This window comes from Sebastes umbrosus, chromosome 20, assembly GCF_015220745.1.
Source record: "Sebastes umbrosus isolate fSebUmb1 chromosome 20, fSebUmb1.pri, whole genome shotgun sequence".
NCBI classification, from domain to species: domain Eukaryota; kingdom Metazoa; phylum Chordata; class Actinopteri; order Perciformes; family Sebastidae; genus Sebastes; species Sebastes umbrosus.
Window position 1 is genome coordinate 17,536,500 of NC_051288.1, and position 19,557 is coordinate 17,556,056.

Below are 19,557 nucleotides of genomic sequence, written 5' to 3' on the forward strand. Positions count from 1 at the left end.
GTTTGTATACTGCTTGAATTGTAATTTTGAGACAACATTTTTATATACTTCTATTTATTTATTTATTTTTAGCCTTTCTCTATATTACCTGTACTTATGTATGTCCTTAGGCAGCTGCAACACCCGCATTTCCCCTGTGGGGATCAATAAGTTAAAAGTTAAATTCAAAAAGACGTGATAGAACCTAAAAGACGTCTCTTATAGAAGCAGTGCAAATTAAAAAATATATATATATATATATATTACAGTATTAAGATACACTATATAATTTTGATTTAAATCCCAAAATGTGCTGCTAGAGAATGCAAGATATCTTAAAGTTTATGTTTTTGTTTAACAACAACAAAAAATCAAACAAGTGCAGCACAGGAATAAATGCTGGCAGCAGAATTATATTTTATCTGATGTAAAAAGCATTATTATTATTATTATTATGAGCATCTGAACCTTGGGGGACACCACAGGTGCAACAGCCTCTTTCTGAATTAAACAACAAAATACTGCTAATACCAATACTAATTGTTATACATATAAATGTTTTCTGATCTAATGCCCCTATCGATAAGCATTTTCTGGTCTAACACTGTTGTTAAGGTTTAGTTAGATTTAGGAACAAAAATAACTTGGTTAGGGTTACGGAAAAATCATGATTAGGGGAAAAATAACTACTTTGTTAAGGTTAAGGCTGGCCGAAACTTAGAGATTTTTCAAATCTTAACAAATGTAAACGACCCCACGAATAACGACATGTTCTGTTAAATTTAACAGTTTTGTTCCTATAATGTATGGTGAGCAACAATTTGGCCAAAACAGCATGTCACACACCAACAGATTCCTTTCATTAACAACAAAAAGTAAAAGTAAGAAGAGTTAAAAAAAATCGTAAATCTTTTGCACTACTTTGTACTGAAAATTTGCGAAGAAGAAAATGAAAAATAATGGTTGTAGTCATGGAGACGTGTTAAATAAACACTTGTGTTGTTGCCACAAACCAACAAATTGGTCCTCCATTTCTGAGGTCCATCTCACTACTACTTTATGCATTGCGTTTTTCATTAATTCATGCATTTGCTGCAGCCGCAATGACGGCGGTTGTTGTCCTTCCGCTTCAATGACCTTGGATGTCAAATCGTTCTTTCCCACATGACCGCATCATCGGCTGTCCTCTGGGTGCCCCACACACAACAGGATATCAGATCATAAATATTGAACATGTTTAATATTTACGATTTGAGATCGGTGCGACCAGGATGGACTTCCAAGCCAAGTATGTTTGGTATGTAATCGGCTTGATTCTCGCATACCGGCATAAGGGGACCTTTGTCATAACTACTTTGCTTAGGGGAACAACTGTAATTGTAATTGACTAATCAAGTTCTGCCTTTTAACTGCATCACCTCGCTGCTCTGTGATGGTGAAACGAGCGGAAAAGATCAGAAAATGTTGCTCAATTTAAGTTTTGAAACCTCAAAGTGATCATTTTATGGAAGACATTGTAAACAACGGGGTTACAAATGCCAACAAATTTGCTTGAACTCACAATCCTAGACAGCTCGTTAATATTAATTTACCTAGCTCATGTCAATGAGTGTTAGCAAGAAATACTGTTAATATAAGTAAGTAAAAGTTACTGTGACTTTTTCAGAGATGAGCGCATGTTGGAATCTGAGATAAATTCAGGTTTCCAGTTAATTAATTGCTGAATATCTTTTTATCTGATTCTACTCTACAGTACACATAACTGGGTTTGCTTCAATCTTTAACATATATACTGCAGCACACAATGATGATAGTGTATCAAACACTGACAATAAAGTCCCTACAGTTTGTCCAGGCAAAAATGTACAGTAAATGTTAATTTGGGAGCACAAAAGTCACTAGAAAAGTAAAGAAAGGAAGTACAGCAGGTAAAGACTCAGTAGCATACAGAAAAAAAATGTAGGGCAAGGAGAGAAAACATCCGCAAATTAATAGAAAAACATTTGGCTTCCGTTTGTGTCACCAGGAGATGGAGGCCTTTTTTAGTCGGCTGAACCCGCTGGTCGCATCTGTGGACAAGCAGGCAGAGACCTACAGCCTTATACACACACACACACACACACCACACCACACATGTAAGTACTAGCCACCCAACCAACCTTCAACTTAATTTTGAAAAATAGATAGAAATAACAATATTCATTGTTTGGTCTAGACGGGTCTACTCTGTCTCAAACTCATAACAGGAGATGAGAAGAAGTTAAACAAAACGCAGACGGATTTTTCAGGTATCACTAAGTTTTGTGCTTTTATATTCAAACAAGACAGGAAACAAGTAAACACTGAGGATTCCAAACTCCCCCTAAGGCACCACTGACTGCATTTTTAATGGGCCTCCTGATCATTCCACCAAATTTATTTATAGTGTTGTATATTGGAGGCCATTTTGCACAGACTGTAAAACAGCCCAAAAAAAAAAAAAAAAAACTAAAGCAACCTTTGTATTTGCAGTGTATTATCCAGAGAAAATGTGCACCTGCTGCACCAAGGTCTTCTCTTCTTCTGCCCTCAGTTCTTGTCAATGAACTCTTGTCGGCATGTGGAGAGCAGCAGACAGGAACGTGCCATGACACGCAATGTCACCTGTAACTTCTTTTCACCTGCAGTAATGAGCTTCACTTGGGTGTAACAACCCTATCGCCAGACAGGAAATTGACATTCTTCAGAACCAAGTCTCCCTACATGACAGGTTGCTACAAGCCCACCCATCACCCCACCACCTTCCACATCTATTTTCCCTGTATAAGAGGCATACTACCCTCTGCTCTGGCACAGAACATTGCCAGTGGATATAAATCATGACTAGGGATGTCACAGTGAGGACACTTGCAACCAGAAGCGAACCAAGAGGGTGGAGCTGAGTACAACCAAACACTGAAGAAGACGTTTTTAGGCGACTAAAATGTTATTAACTTTCATGAACTTATAACACACTGTGAAAGGGTTAAAGATGTAAGGACAACTCTCAGAACAGACAACGCCGTTGTAGCGACCTGTCAATCACAAGGTAGCCATGCCCTAAAGCATACCCTGCTTTATCGTCTAGTTTACTCTAATGGGACCATAATCCATCCGTCTGTCTGTTTGTCCTTCGCATATCTCAAGAACCGTTCATCTGATCTACTTCACACTTGGCGGTTGTATTGATGGGGACCAAAGGGTGTGCAGTGTCGAATGTGGTGGCACTATAACAATGAAACTTTACATTTTGGCCTGTAACTTTTGAACCCCAAGTCTCAGAAAGAGCTTATTTTTTTCCTGGATTTTGTTGGTCTAGACGAATGTATCCATATAAGCCACGGCCATTGATTTTCCACCATATTAAATTTCCGGATGGGCCCAAGCTCCAAACGGGCACTGCACTAGTTTACTAAATGAACATCATGCTCTATTGCAGAAGACTCGAGAACAAGAACATGATCCCTCACTGAATTCCCACCAGCAAATACTGCTGTATTCATAGAACATCTATTTCATTTGAAACTTATATTTACACTTTGCAAAGTTTAAGGTCACTGATTTACCGCCTCGCAGGAAATGAAGGACATATAATACAACAGCAAAATATGTAGCTGTAAAAGGTAATTCAAGTGACCTAGCAAAAAGACATCAAGCAGAGAATGAAACCTTTTGTACTCCACTCTATACTTCCTACCTGTAGCGTTGGCGTTGATACAAAAAAGACAGCATGCGGAGACTCACAGTAGCTTATAATGGCAGTACGATGCTGCTGCTTAAAGCTCAAAGATGCTGCAGTGCAAGAGAAATGTGATAATGTGGGTGTACCCACCTGTTCTGCTGTAATACAAAATCATATATATAAATAAATGTATATGTAGGTTATCTGATTTTGTAAATGGTATTATTTCAACTTTAACCAACCCTGAACTGAGCTGTCAGTTACTCATCCAGAATGTGAAACCATTGGCGTTCCAGCAGGTGTGTAAATGTTTGATCATTGTGAAATGTCCTTGCGGATTTCTTTTATTTCCTTCTTTGTATTTGTATTTTATTTTGCCACGGACCCACCATGAGTTGTGTCCTTAAGTGTTTTTAATAAAGTCTGAAATTGAAGTGAATACTGCACATGAATACAATGAGGACCCGTCTATCTACTGAGTAATTTTGTTCATGATTGAAGAGAGCATTGCAAAGATATGACCCACTTACTTAATGCATGTTTTATGCCGACTGCCGCGGTGAAATGATCTGCAAAAATGACAAGGCAGAACTGCTGGAAAATCAGAACTGTTCGTTCGCTACAATAAGAAACTGATGAGTCCATTCAGCCGTCTGCGTTTGAGACTATTGGCCAAGTTCATTAAATGGACACACTCTTCAATACATGCCATACATACCATCCCAAGAGCCAAGCAAGGCTAAAAAACCCAAACAACAGCTGGCACTCAGATTACGACTTAATTCATCAAACAAGACTGAGACGCAGAAAAACAATTCTCAACTTGCTGCCTGTTAACCTCGCTGTAACAACAGGACTCCAGAGAATCACTCCTCCCGGCTGTTTTTACATGTCTGTTTATGCATGGATTAACCCGACAACCGATCCCGACCGTCTTTACTGTCTCTCAGAGGCTGTAGCAGGTTCAGAGGTAGAGTGGAGGTACTGATATCATATGATACCATTTCATTTCATGTCATGTTAGCTTGTTGGAAAGGAGGGTAAATAACGCTCCAAAGTTATGTTAAATTTTGGCGAGGAAAAACCAGCAGGGCCATTTTCAAATGGGTCCCTTGACCTCTGACCTCAAGATATGTGACTGGAAATGGGTTCTGTGGGTACCCTAGAGTCTCCCCTTTACAGACATGCCTACTTTATGATAATCACATGCAGTTTTAGGCATTTTTTTAATGCAGTATGAATGCGTTATTTTCGCCTATTCTAAAAATGGTGTATTTGCATAAAACTTGACGTCACTGTATAAAATGTCCTGCTGTGACCTCTAGGATAATCACAGCCTCATGAAATTTTACAGTCACAAAAAAGAGACCTAGGACATTCAGACGATGTATGGCTTTCCTAGCTAGATTGACAATAAGGGGGTTTCTGAGCAGTTTCCTAAACAGAAGTGCTCACCATCCAGTCGCCGAAAAATGCAGTTCATGCAGAAATCTGCATGAAAACAGCATGGCTTTGTCTATGGTGTTCCTCAAGGTCTTGGTGTCTTAATGTTGTTTTTTATATAGATTATTGATAATTTTTTATCAATTCTTGACTGGTAAATTGTTTTTAAATTTAGCACCACATCAGTGTAACAAATGGTATCAACCCACAAATTACTGCAACAATTTATGAGACATAGTAGAGCATGGGAATGGCCATCATATATACTTCCATCGTAATGTTCTAAACCCTTATACACCCTCACAATTTATTTTAATTAATTAATGTTTATTTCTGATTTATGACTAGAACAACTCGACACACAGTGCTTAATTAAATCTTCTTAAATCTTCAGGTTCCCAGCTTTCAGATGATGTACACCACTTCTATGTGACATATGCAGTTAATCTGCTATCTCCCCCAAAAGACCTCCTGTCCCCCCTAAAAACGACAAAAACTGGTCTTTTGTGGGTCTCAGACAGTTAAGCAAACAACATATAACCTGTTATAGTTTTTTCTTACTGGTTCATTTGTATTATTATCACAAAATGAACCTAGGAATGAACAACAATGTCTGGCAGTCTGGTTGTTTATCTTATGTATGCTCAGCCACAGGGGTATAAGTGACATTTTAAGTGATAAATCCTGAGACACCACCAGCAGGCATGTTTTTCAAGTCCAGTTGCCTTTGGTCAAAGATGTGCAGAGGATTTCCCAGCGGCTTTGGAGGAGCTTTCCCCCAATGTCTATGTGTATATCTGGTATGTTTCAAACCTTGTTGCTGTCTGACATTTATAAAAACGTCCTTTAGCTCAAGTGATCCATTGATGTGGATCGTCCCTACCGATTCCTCTTAACAGTCAGTCCAGCATCTAATTTAAAAATCAATATTAGCTGAAAAAGATACTCCAACTGTCTTGGGCTAAAAAAAAAAAAAAAAAAAAAAAAAAAATCAATATATATATCTATATATACATATATAGATATATATATATCTATATATAGATATATATATTTACAGTTAATATTCTCCTAAAAAAACAGTAGAATTGAACATCAGTCAAAGATAAGACAGTAAAACACAGTGAAGACACAAATATAACAATATTTATCAGAAAATTAGTGTATATACAGAAGTTTACATAGCCCTTAACCACCACAATAACCAGTTTTTTATCATAATTATATAATTATTATAATTGTAAATCATATAAAGTGCACATATTAGTCACTACTAAGTATCTACTGAGTTTTAACTATGAATGATAAAAGCCAGAGGCAACAGGATCCTTAGAATATTAATCATCATTAACACTTTTACATTAATATTCACACTCATATGCCACATTATATGCTGCAGCAAACTCCTAAAACTACACATTGTGGTAAACTCAAATATATAGGCTCGACTTGACTAAGTTCTTTAATTGAACATCATATAAAAGTTCTAGGTGCTTTGCATGTGAAAATCTGGTCTAAATGAACTGGAATGTCAGTCACCCATTGTGCTCAGATGCCATTGTTTCTTGTTTAGTTAAGGGTTTCTTAGCAACAAAGGCAACACAGTGTGCTGTGAAGTACCAACGGATTTGAGCTGGAGGATGTTATCAGAGGTAAAAGTGATTTTTAAAACTTGTTTTTCTCCCAAATCTAGAAATATTTCTTCTTGGTTGAACACAAAATTTGTTTTTTTTCTTGGTCAAATTCTAAATGCAGAGATATCTTTGGAGTAAATCAAACTTGAGTTCTCTTTCTTGCTCCTTGTTAGGTTTTAGTTTTTAGCATGTGTGGTCACAACTTTGCAATCACAAGAGCCTGTTGCTATTTCTATCGCATCACTTCACAACGGGACTGTACTTTTAGAGTTTTTCTTTCACTCCTTCAGATTTAGATAAAAACCTCCAGCGATCATTCCAAGACATGTCGATGGCACAGAGTCCAGACTCCCGTGGGATGACGGGAGAGAGGAGCCGCAACCAAACTCATCCGGTGCCATTCACCCCTGAATTCCCCATGATGCTGACGAAAAGCAGTCCGAGCTTTGGTGCCTTGAGTCATCACTCATTCTTCTCTCGACATAACCCTCATCCAAACAGGGTGAAACATATTGAAGGTGAGCAAGCACATAAGGAAATTCATGTGCTTTTTTGAAATTACAACAAATTATATCATGCCTTGCCATATGCTTCCCTAAATTACAGTAAATGAATAGGCTGTTTTCTCATTCATCTATGCAGTACAGACGTCAGTGGGTGTGCTGAACCTTTATTTGTGATTTCCCCAAGTATCTGACAGCAGTTCACACTGGTTCCAATCTAAGTTCTCAAAACTGAATGGATGGATGAAAGATAGTTGACATTTGATTGGAAAACTCAGTGCGAGCTTTCAGATTGGTATCATTGCACTATAGGATGGAGCAATTCATATTTTTCAAAATATGCAATCTATTACTAAACATTGAATATTATGTCATTTTTCTGACACCTATTAGTAATCTGTGCTTCTATTTAGAAGTTATTGTTATTAAAGTTGCATTGAGTCACTTCTAGTGACCATAGACTGTGTTTATGAAGTGGAAGTCACACATTAGTTTGCCGATTTGAAGCCTCAAGTTTGGCATTTTGGCCGTCGCCATCTTGTTTTTTTGCAACCAGAAGTGACACAAGTGGGTGGAGCTAAGTACAACCGAACGCTGATTATTTTAGGTGACTAAAATGTTATAATTAACTCTCATGAGCTGAAAACAAACTGTGAAAAGGTTAAAGTTCTAAGACGAAAACGCGGACAATGCCGTGTCAATCACAAGGTAGTCACGCCCTAAAGCATACCCTGCTTAATGGTCTATTTGACTCTAAATGGGACCATAATTTACTAAATGAACATCATGCTGTATTGAAGAAGACTTGAAACTAGCGACTGAGACCATAAACCATGTTTACAATATTTATCTTGAGGTAATAAATGAAGTGAGAAGTAGGCTCATTTCCTCATTGATTTCTATTCAATCGTGACTTTTTCTTTGCAACCAGAGGAGTCGCCCCCTGCTGGCTGTTAGAAAGAATGCAAGTTTAAGGCACTTCCGCATTGGCTTCACTTTTCAGACTCAGAGGTAGCCGCCTGGTAGGCCACCTACGAAGCGTTTTATTGTCAGCAGGGTATCAAAATTACTACAATTCATCATTTTGGAACCACAAATGGCTGTACAAAATTTCTCAGCAATCCATCCAATACTTACAAACTAACAACAAAAAAATGTCAACCTGCCGGTGACGCTGGTTGATAAGTCAAGGCTGTACATTGTCTCAGAACCATGAATGGCTGTACAAATATTGCACCAATCTATGAAGTAGATGTTAAGATAATTCACTGTTGGCACTAGAGAAAAAAGTCAGTGAATCACCAAACTCAGTAGTATATCCTCTGGGGGCCATGAACGTCTGTACAAGAGATTTCATGGCAATCCATCGGGACCAAAGTGGTGAACCGACCATCAGACGAACTGACTAAACGTCCAGCAGACTGACCTTATCTTCTAAAACTGTACACTACCTGCCCAGCACCAAATGGCAGATAGACAACGTTAACCAGCTGTGAAGAAATGGGAGCATTTAGCAGCTAAAGAGACAGATAGAGTTAAGGTGGTAATATGTTATCACCTTCAAAAGTGTATTTTCCCTTTGCCATTATCAGATACTTTCAAATCAGAAAACTGACTCTCACTACCACCTTTTTTTTTATCTTAACAAACTTTATTTGTAAGAGCTAATTACATCGAATGCATTCATTAATCTTAAAATGTCTAAATAACAAGGTCTTTATTCTGACGTTGCTGTGGAAGCATCCCTGCTTGATATTTCACAAGTTACCTGTATTTGAGATATTTCATGAGCAGCTGTATGGTCACCTGGAATAGTAATATCACACATTAAAGAGACGACCGCTGCTGCATTATAGGAGTCGTTTTCATCCCTGACGTTCTCATGAAATCACTACTTCAGTCTCTGCAGGAATTTCATTTCTTCAGGGCATTTCCTTTGATTGCTCCGTACTTTTGAAGCACTTTACCTCGTGTGCGTGTGAACATTGTGCGTTTCTCTTTCCCACAGGACTCAACGGTCGACCCGTTTGCATGGTGAGGGATGATTGGTTTGTCACCTCATCATTATTTCCTCATCCACTTCTCAAGAGCCACGTCCTCAGGAAAGCAACGTATCCACCTTTTGCTTTACCGCTTGCTCAGAATCTTTATGGAGTCAGTAATAACAAAAACAAATCAGGTATGATTACAATCGCGCACATCGCCGACATTTTCTTATTACGTCTTGGAATACATTAAAAAAAATGCAACTGAGCTTCAGAATAACGGGAAATATTTGTCCTCCTCATTTCACAGCGCAATTTTCGGAGGCTTGGAGGGACGAACTCAAAGACCTCGCTGCAAAAGTCAGTTTGTCTTCCCAAGCACAAAAGGACAAAAAAGAGGTACGTGTATTGCTATAATCTGAAGTATGTCTTTAACAGCTACTTAACGACACTGTACACGTCACCCTTGGCAACTGTTTTACTTGCATTCGATTTTCAATAAATAAATAGGATAGACTGCATATGATCCAGTGCCAGACAATAATGAAGTGAAAGAGTAGTAGTGGTAGACACAACTTAGTTAAAAACAATAAGAAATATCAGCAGTTATGTTACACACTGCGCAATCTCGGATAGGGATGCCCCAATATCAAATCGGATATCGGGCTATACTAACTTAAATAGCTGGATTCAGTTCAATGTGTATATACTATATACATTATATACACACACACACACACACTGGTATTTGAATTCCTGTTTAAGTTTTGATCAATTTGTTGCTGCATTAAACATGTTAATGTTCATTTTGAAGATTTTTACCAACTTTCTGGTGTACGATTTATTATTTTAATAAAAATAACAGGTTAGTAAATTTATATCTATGTATTTATTTGTTACATCTGTTTTACAAAGTTAGGAAAGCAATGTTTAAGCCTGATGTGGCCTCAAACAAAAAAAGAATGATCCCAGTCACTTCTGCACAGTGAGGCATACAGCTTATTAATTAAACACTGTTATCGCATCGGTACCCGCCGATACCCAAAGCCCAGGTATCGGTATGGGGACTGAAAAAGTTGGACTGGTGCATCCCTAATCTCGGAACCCATCGGCTATCGGCCTGACGACGATTTAGCCTTCCGTGCACTGCTCATTGTTTACCGTCCGATAAGCAGCTTGAGATGCAAGACTGAAGTTGGAGTTGAGAGATGACGTGTACGACCGGATTGTTTCACAAGTAACCAGTTTACAAGCCAATTTTAAACCAATAAAAATCTAAGTCATCGTCAGACGATATCCGATGGGTTCCTTGATTGCATTGCAGCCAATGTCTCCGCCTCTTTTGCTCTCCATTCAACCAAAGCCTGCTTGAACGTGATTGGTACAAACGGAAACCAGAAGGCTTCCGATACCACCATCTTGTCGCGTTGCCTGCAGCTTCTACATGTGAATGCAGAAACTGTTTATAGAGATTATAGAAACACTGCATGCATTTATTATCTTCAGGTAAATGATGATTTATTTGCCATTTCAAGGGGGAAATAACTTTTTCCAAGGTCCCACAACAAGCTCAAACTAATCAAAAGTTTTAGGTTTTTTCTAACCTTGTTAATTTAGGTTTCTGGTTCATACATTCGTAACTTACTAACTTAAAAAAAGGTTATGCTGGGAAATATTTTCCAGTGAAGTTTCTGTACTTAAAAGCGTGATTTTGTCAATTTATTCCAGGTCCAACCCGAGGAAGAATTTGTCCGCCGCAAGACCCAATATTCAGCTGAAACCGGGAGAATCGTCCCTCCATCCACCAACTCTTACCAACGCAGATCCCATTCCCAGCGCCTGATGTATCCTCAGCCCTTCCACGATCAAGAACTCATGGTGAAATACTCCTCCGCTGATGTTCAGCTCTTCCACAGTTAAAAACAGGTGTCATTTGTTGAAATTGGGCACAGCCATGTCATATTTTACTCCAGAGAAGAGCGGCAGATCAGAAGGAGAATACCATCATCACAGATAATAATTCTTCAGAGCTCTCAGCTCCTGGCACAGCTCCGTCACCAGGTGTCTTGAGAAAATCCCTGAGGGTTTGACTATAAATTGATGTTGTTTGCGAGATAATGTTGTGATAGTCCTACTGCTCTCTTGTCAGGTGTTTGAGCTCCTTTGTCAGATCCTGCAGACAGATTCCCTGTCTACGGTCCAGCGGTGGCTTCTGCTCGCAGGCCAAAGAGGTAAAAATGCTTCTTCATTCCACATAGATAATGAGTTTACTTAATGCATAGTTTTTATACTATAGCACCTTTCATAGATGCTGAAAACATTTTACATGCCAGTTTGTTAACATCAATTTTGAGATGTCTCATCATTATGAGACATCAGTAAATTGTGTTATAATTACATAAATAAGAGAAGGTTGACAGCAGCTTCCATCCCAATTACGTCAACAACCAAAAAATGTTCTTAAATGGTCAAAATTAAGGCAGCAAATGCTGAAATATCCGGACTTTTGTCCCTATATATGGCCAAGCTCCAAAAACAGTGGATACTACATTTCCCACAATGCAGTAGAATACTTTCATTAGATCCTCCCTGCCTGAAAAATTAATCGTTCTAACTGCACATATCCAGTTTGTAATGTTCCACATGAATGATTTAGATTTACATTTAAATCCTGCTTCTGAAAAATGTATAAAACGTTTCATAAAAATGATCACTATCTTTGCCAGTTATTAAATCAATTTCATGTCTATTCATCAGCTACTACAGATATTTAAATGAACCGCCAACAGAGCGTATAATTGTTCTGCTGATGAGAAGAATCACTGAACTACTTTTCTGTTTCGTGATCCCTCAGAGAAAGACCTGGTGATGGGGATGATCAAGCAAGCTCTGGATGGTGCCGACCTCTCAGGCCATCATCAGCTCGGGGCTTTTCATCCTGGTGCTACTCCGTCGGTGTATGATCGGTCATGGAGAAAACCACAGAGAACAAGGTCAGGATTATCTCTTAAATTTCCATCTGGTTCTTGTGTTCAAAAAAAGCTCAGCATGTTTAATGTTTATTTTCCTTCCACAGCTCATACAAAGAGAACCAAGCCTTCAGCTGCGATACACCAGGTAACTAAATAGCGCACTACTTTTCTCATTCTTAATGCCTTTTAGTTCGCTCTTTATTATTGTACCATAACTACTTTTTCTCCTTTCTCTCCTGCTTGCTGGAATCTTTGGCAGGTATCCTCCGATAAGCCATCACATTTCACTTCAGCACCGTCAGAGTTTGAGTGCATCCTTTGATTAAATGACAGCTCTTTCCTTGCTATGATGCAGTATATATTAACCAAGACTCTTTTCATTCGACAGAAATAAGTCTTTTTGACGGAACAGCATGAAGTCCCGGAAGTCGTTAAAGTTCTCTTTTGAAATGTTCTTTTTTTTTAAATGGTTTTTTTTCTTTTTTGAAATGTGCTTTTTTTCCCCCCATCCAGTGAATTTGTCCTGGTTTATCCTTCATGATTGGGCGTCTTTGATTTGTTCTTTTCCCACAAAGGCTGTAGAATAATATGCTATTTAAAGCAGATCCTGTAGAGGAAATGCATTTCACAATAATGACACCGCAATCAAGAGTGACAGTAGAACAGTAGTAGTTTTCTGTATTGTATCATTTTTTTTTACCTATGTCGGTATGAAAGGGTCTTCAAATTGAATGCCAATAAAAAGAGGCAACCAGAACTTTCAGAGTGAACACTTATACTTGCTAATGTATTTCATTTATTTTTTCTAAATAGAACAGACGGCAAACCTTGAAATCATTGGCTTTGTATGACTCTGACTTGCGTTTTCTTTTGCAGAGATGATTGGAGAAGCAGAGGTCCTTGAAGTGCACGCAGATGCTCAGAATAATCTTCAAGATCAACCACTTTAGAGAGTGTGTAGAGTTCTCTAATTTCCATAGTGATAACTGTATTATGGTTTCCTCATTATGAGAATTGATTGGTTCCTTTGTTTATTGGTCCCTTGATATATGACATAAAAGATTTTCTTTAGCATATTTACTCTGTAGATGTTTCCTAGAAACGCAAGCCAATTTAATGAGTTCTCCAAATTTATTTTCAACAATACATTATGCAATAGGCGTGATAGTATTACATGATACTTGTCTGGAGGATCATGTTTTGAAACTGAGAAAGAGCGACAAGTGTAAACTTTTCATTGCAAGGAAATAAAACTTGAACGTTGATAGATGTGTTCATGTGGCTTTATGTGTGCAAAAAACAATTTAGGATTTCAGGTGATTTAGTGTCAAAGTGGCACTTCAGGGACCAACTGGTGCTGTTGGTAGCGTAGCAAACCTCCACTGCTATAAATCACAAGCAGACCAGATTAGCTTCTTTCCCTTGAAAAGAGTCGATGACACTGGTACCCAAGGGCATACTTATGACTTTGAAGAAATAGGGTTAGCTTGAGAAATGATTTGAGCTTGAATTCATGAATAATGCATAGGCTTACTATACATATTAGCATCATCCTGTATGATAGAGGTCCTATTTCTTCTTCTCGCTGTGTCCCTTATAGGGTTTAACGGACCAGTAGCAAATCTACAGTACAACCTGAGTCCATCAAAATGGTCTATCGGGTTGGATTTGGCAAAATATTATCAAGATCAGGCAGATGCAGTAGCTGACATTATGAAATGTAATGATATCTGAAGTCATTATACAAAACTGACTCGGACTGTCTGAAAAAAGCTGTCAATCTAAGCAAGCAACCTCCCAAAAACATGAACCGCTTTAAGCTTGATGGACCAGTAATTTTCAAGACCATCACAAAATACACACAAAGAGACATTAAGTGCTCTTATTCTGACAGCTCACATTCACAGTCTGAGAGCGCTCAGTATTCAGATGCTCCAGAAAACACTGTGTGTGGCTTCTATTATTATGATTATGGTTAGGTAAGAGTGCTGTAAAGGGTCTGTTATGGCGACACCTGCCTTTACATCATCCAATAGCAAAATTTCAAAAAGGTCTCAACCAATAGAGGGCAGTCGCTATGCATATACACACACAACACAATATTTACAATTCAAATACTTTGTACTAAAATGTCAAGATTTAGACCCAAATCCACCAGTAACACTACAAAATACCCGAATACATTGGTTCTCAGCCAAAAAAAAAGTGGTTTAGTTTCTCTTTAAGTTTTAAGTGTAATACTTTTCTTCTTAAAAATGGCACTTAAGTTTAGCTTTTGTGGTTGATGATGTAGATTAAAAAAATATGGTTGGTGTTACAGTGTTCTATATTTTTTATTTTAAATCCCATGAAAAAAACATGAACACAAAAATGCAGAAATCTCTCACATGAAATAACCTTAACCGTTGAGAAAACAGCAGGTTCACAGATGGTATTTCAAATTAATTAAATTTTTATTAATTTCAAAGTCATTTCCTACAACAGCTGGACACTGAAGTTTTTAGCAAACATTATTTGGGGGTTGGGGGACTATTTTCAGCTGTAGATTAATATGCATTTGGAGTTTTAATAAGTATGATTTCTTACACATGTTCACTGCAGTTTTAAGATCAGGCTTTGGCTACACAGACAATATTTGTTAGTAGTATCTATCACCTTCTCAATAACTGTATGGCAATTCTACAGCCAATGGGAAAAAAAAAAACGAATGGACAGAGTCAAAAATAATTGGCTGCACACTCCCCACCATTTCTGTACAATACCACATCCGTATTCAGCAGGAAAGTTGGAAAATACATTTTAAAAAGGAATCCTCACACCCTGAGAACCCTCTATTCAGTCTTCTACATTCGGGTAAAAGACTACCCTGTATTAAGACAAGAACATCTCACTTCCACAATAGCACTTACAGTATTATCTTGAAGCAGTTCTGCATAACGCAGTTCCACAGTCTGCTTTCCCATCATATTAGAACTGCACAAAGCAATGCTGGCTTTGTCTCTTAATACACCAATAGAAGTGTGCAGTCCTGACTGAAATGACCATTATTCAGTTATCTGAATGACAAAAGACAGTTTCGTGTGCCAGTGGAAACTGGAAAGTGCATTAATGTAGACCGAGAGACGAGGAGGAGGGGTACCGCACTAGCAGAAGGGAACTTTGTCAGTTGATGCCATCCATTTGTTGTCACGGAGACCAACTCAAGCCTCGAGTGTACAGAGACAGGTTGTCCATCACTGCCATTTCTATGACTACCGTACACACCTTATACATTAAATAAGGAGGGAAAAAAGACTTCACTGAGTTTCTCAAAGATGCTGACCTGAGAGGCATATATACTGAAAGAACAGCGCTTTGTCTGTATATTTGATAAACAGAGACAAAAGGCTGTTATGACATAATGTCAGAGAGGAATAAAACAGCTAACCTGCTCCAGAGCAGGTTATGCTCCAGATAAGATATCAACTCGTATAAAAGCACCGCCTACTGACCAATCAGAGCTTGGTGCGCGGCTCGTATGGTAATAAATCACAAATGTGAAGATAGTGTCATAATCCAGGCTAAAAACAACACAGTTTAAACCGACAAATGCAGCTGGATTTATGCTGTGGGTGCTTACCGCTTTTATATTGTGTTTTTACATTTATTTTTTTTACTCGCTCTCATGTCCGTCTCACACCGCCGGAGATGAGGACGCAGCTGAAAGAAGCTGAAATACTCATACACGCTGTCTCATTACCAAAGGGCATAATGAAGTGTAATTTATTCATACATTATATTCTGAAAGGTTTTTATAATATCACCGCCCCATCTAAACGACTATATCTGATTTTTTTCTTTTGCCGGATAACGAGTATATACCCTGGGTATGTTGAACGCGCTTTGTAGTACAGGCCTCAAGAGTGCTTGAATTAACACCTGCGACTATAAAAACAAAAGTGCAGCAACCCTGCAGATTAGAAAACATATTACCCAAGGACTCTGTGGAAAAACAATCCAATTCATAAGCAGCTGTAATTAAACACGGCATGTTGTGCAAAAGTATAAGGAATGGATTAAACAGTGTGTTTGTCTGCTCTTATGTAAGCTGCAAACATTAGCATGCCCAGCTGACTAGAATATAGATTTAGTGTGAATTACTGACATGATTCCAGGTGTAAGTTAGAGTTGAGAACACAGTGTTTCCAAACTTTAGTGAAAGATAATCCTCCCATTCATAAATTAAAAAGGGAGTAAAACAGAGGGTTTAATCATTTGGCACAAATTCAAGAAAACATGAGACTCATCCCATCCGAAAAATATATTTTCTTATGTGTGTTGTGGCAAATTAAAATCAGTTGCTGTTTAGTGATAAGAGAGACAAAAGCAACAGAATAAACAAAACACAATATTTGGCTTCGTCCGAAAGACGTGTAACCATGGTAACCCGTGACAACCTCATGTGACCAAAACGACGGTTTGTGAGAATCAAAGTCTGAATTAATTTTAAATATATTTTATGCTAGCAAAGTGAAATCTTATACAGTTAAATTAAAGCATTATTGACGTTACAGAGCTGTCCTTCAATGTCTGTTATGAACGTTGCCGTCACTACCGCAATGCATTTTGGGATATTTATGCCGCCGTAGTATCCAGCGTTGCATACTGCAATATTTCACTGGAAATAGTATGCAATTCACGTACTATTGATTTCATACTAGGGTTTCGGACATACTAACAAATCTCAATATTCTTTTAGCGTACTAAATAGCATGATAGTATAGAATTTCAGACGCAAAAACGCCCGAAATCAGAACTGTGTCCATAGCAACGGTCTGTTATACATAGCAATAAAAAAATAACAGACCGTAGAACGCCGTGATTGACCAATCAGAATCGGGTGTTCAACAAAGCTGTGTAATAAAGGCCTGGTGTCATTCCTGGTGGATGAGCGTGCTGCAATGAGTTTCACACAGTAGCACAGACGATCATCAAACGACAGCCTCCACCACAGGGCATCTATACAAAAGGAAATTTCACACCGGGTCATACAATTCCTGCTTTTGCCATCCTCTCTCGCATGCTGTCTTTATGAGACGTGCTCATTGTGAAATGTAGTTGTGACACTGCAGAGCGTGTGTCTTGACCACATGTGATAGCCAAGACCAAAGGGGAACCCCTGATTTTCCTCTTCTCCACCGAAATAATTATGACAGTGTGAAACAAAACCAGGAGGTAACCGCTGCAGGGATCTGTATCTGGACGGCGATCGGATACGAGGAGACTCTTTATGAAGGTATAACAGAGAAGGCAGCAGAGCAGGTCTGCTGTATATGATTGCAGACATTGTGTCAAAAAGGACTCATAAATCCAGCCCTACTGTTACCAAATCATTAATATGTAACTCAGTCTCCTAGAAATTATATTTATATTATTGCTTCACCAATTACAACCACAATAGTACCCTAACCAAGTGCTATGAGTGCCTAAACATAACCATAAAGCTAATGTTGGAATGCAAATATGCTAAAAATAATGACAATCCTGACATGCAGATGTTAAACTGGTATACCGCTCAACATGTTCCCCATCTTCGGTTTAGCATTTAAGCATGCTAACATTTTACCTTGCACGGCAGCTGGACTCTCGCAATGTCACGAGATCCCGCGAGAATCGCAGGATCACATATCACATGAAAATCCATCTGGTCAGACTTCACATAATGCGTTTGGTGTCTGGTCAAGCCAGATCACGGATCGATCAGCGTCCTGTGGGGAGCTACTGGGCGTGGCTTAGGCGTGTGAAACGACATGGAGACGCGACCGTTCGTTCTAAACATCAATGGCGGGTCCTGAAGAGGTTACATGACATCAATTTTAAATTGGGTTTATGCCCATCATGTTAATGAAAACAAATTCAATACATACTCCTGCTTTCCCAGAAGCCTTTGGGTGTTGTATAAATGATTGAAATGTGGTACTGGAGGAAACACGCATAATGAATGTGCCGTGTAAGATGGACAGACAATCACTTTTTACAAGGATGTGTACAATTATCTGGGACTCAAAATGTAGGGCTGGCTAAAAAAAAGAAATTCAATCCGTTTTCCAAAAGCAAAAACAGGGTAAGAAGTTGATTTCTAATATGAAATGCATGTCTCTTCATGCTTCAACAAACCAGAGAGGACACAATATATTTACCCTGGAGACACAGGTGTATTTTTTTTCCCCAATTCCTATTCCAAACACCTATTCTCCAACTTTTCACAATTTTTTTTTTTTTTTTTAATAAGGAGTACAGCGTGTTTGAAAGCAGCTGGAACACATCCTGAGAAGAGAGAGGTGTTTATCAACGCAAGAATACTTGACCCAACTGTATTAAAAACTTCCTTTAGTAGCCAAGAAGGGATACTATATATGGGGCAATTTGTTATGCCGCAGATGATGCACTACTGTACCTCCGATAATAAGGAGAATGACAGCGGGTTCACATAGGTCGCGAAGCGCCACACTGAGTTAATTGTCATGCGTATTTTATCATCTTCTCACATATGATGTATCATTTAAATCGTTTGTAGAAGATTATCAGTGTGTTTTCTTGCCAGATTCAGACCAAAATAGACCAGACATCGAAACCATCTCTGAAGATCCGTTGGTACGTGCTGTGTGAACAGGGGCAGCGCTTCTCCGAAAATCTCGGCGCTTCCGTGGCCCTTTGTGAACCCGGTAGGATACAGGCTCAAATTGATCGCAGATCGCTGGGCACAGAGGAGAAACAGAAGGTTCTGGGGTGAAAGGAAGTGGGTGATGACGGTTATTGGAGACAAGGTTAATAAGTTTGAAAGCAGTGGACACGCAACAGACTTGCAGCCCAGAGAGGACACACTATTCACTCCGGAGGCACAGATGCTCCAATTTTTTACAATAAATATAACGAATTTGAAAAACTTTCTCTAAATACGGCTTTCAAAATTATTACTTGAGAGGAAAACTGGAAAGCAAATGCGTCCAACTACGGCTGCTGAAGTAAACAAGAGAATAAATAGTACTAAAGATACGTGTGATACAGGAGGCTGACCTAGAAAGAGTTGATTATCTCTGATGTGAAATAGAAATTAAATTATCTGCCCGTGTGCTCATTTCTTTGCTTCGTCCTTGAGCACAAGATACCTGTAGCATCAACAGTAACCTTTAAACCTTCCCATTTACGTTGAGATGTCATTAACGGGTTGAGTTCATTTGTGGCTTACTTATGCTTCAACGTTTTGCAGTTATTAAGAGAATCACAGAGCAGAAGATTACTTTATTTGACTAAGCTGCTAATGGCCGTGCTCATTAAAAAAACAGCACAAGACTAGAGAAA

At 38.6% G+C, this 19,557-nt stretch overlaps 1 protein-coding gene and 1 long non-coding RNA gene across 3 annotated transcripts; both read left to right on the forward strand.

The window, feature by feature from the left end:
- The first annotated feature begins 6,715 nt into the window (after positions 1-6,715).
- tbata (thymus, brain and testes associated) lies at positions 6,716-13,483 on the forward strand. 2 transcript variants are annotated; one of them, XM_037755043.1, is made up of 9 exons: positions 6,716-6,774; positions 7,047-7,274; positions 9,268-9,438; positions 9,555-9,643; positions 10,973-11,122; positions 11,394-11,475; positions 12,099-12,237; positions 12,321-12,361; positions 13,093-13,483. In XM_037755043.1, the coding sequence occupies exons 2-9, from the start codon at positions 7,082-7,084 to the stop codon at positions 13,164-13,166; spliced, it is 939 nt and encodes a 312-aa protein (XP_037610971.1). In that variant the 5' UTR covers positions 6,716-6,774; positions 7,047-7,081; the 3' UTR covers positions 13,167-13,483. The 2 variants fall into 2 exon arrangements, with proteins under 2 accessions (XP_037610971.1, XP_037610970.1); XM_037755042.1 differs by lacking the exon at positions 6,716-6,774 and having other exon boundaries at positions 6,802-7,274.
- A 3,234-nt stretch (positions 13,484-16,717) lies between these two features.
- On the forward strand, positions 16,718-19,141 carry LOC119479453. Its single transcript, XR_005204688.1, has 3 exons — positions 16,718-17,491; positions 17,944-18,054; positions 18,800-19,141. It is a non-coding gene; the product is annotated as an uncharacterized LOC119479453 (long non-coding RNA).
- Positions 19,142-19,557: the final 416 nt, after the last annotated feature.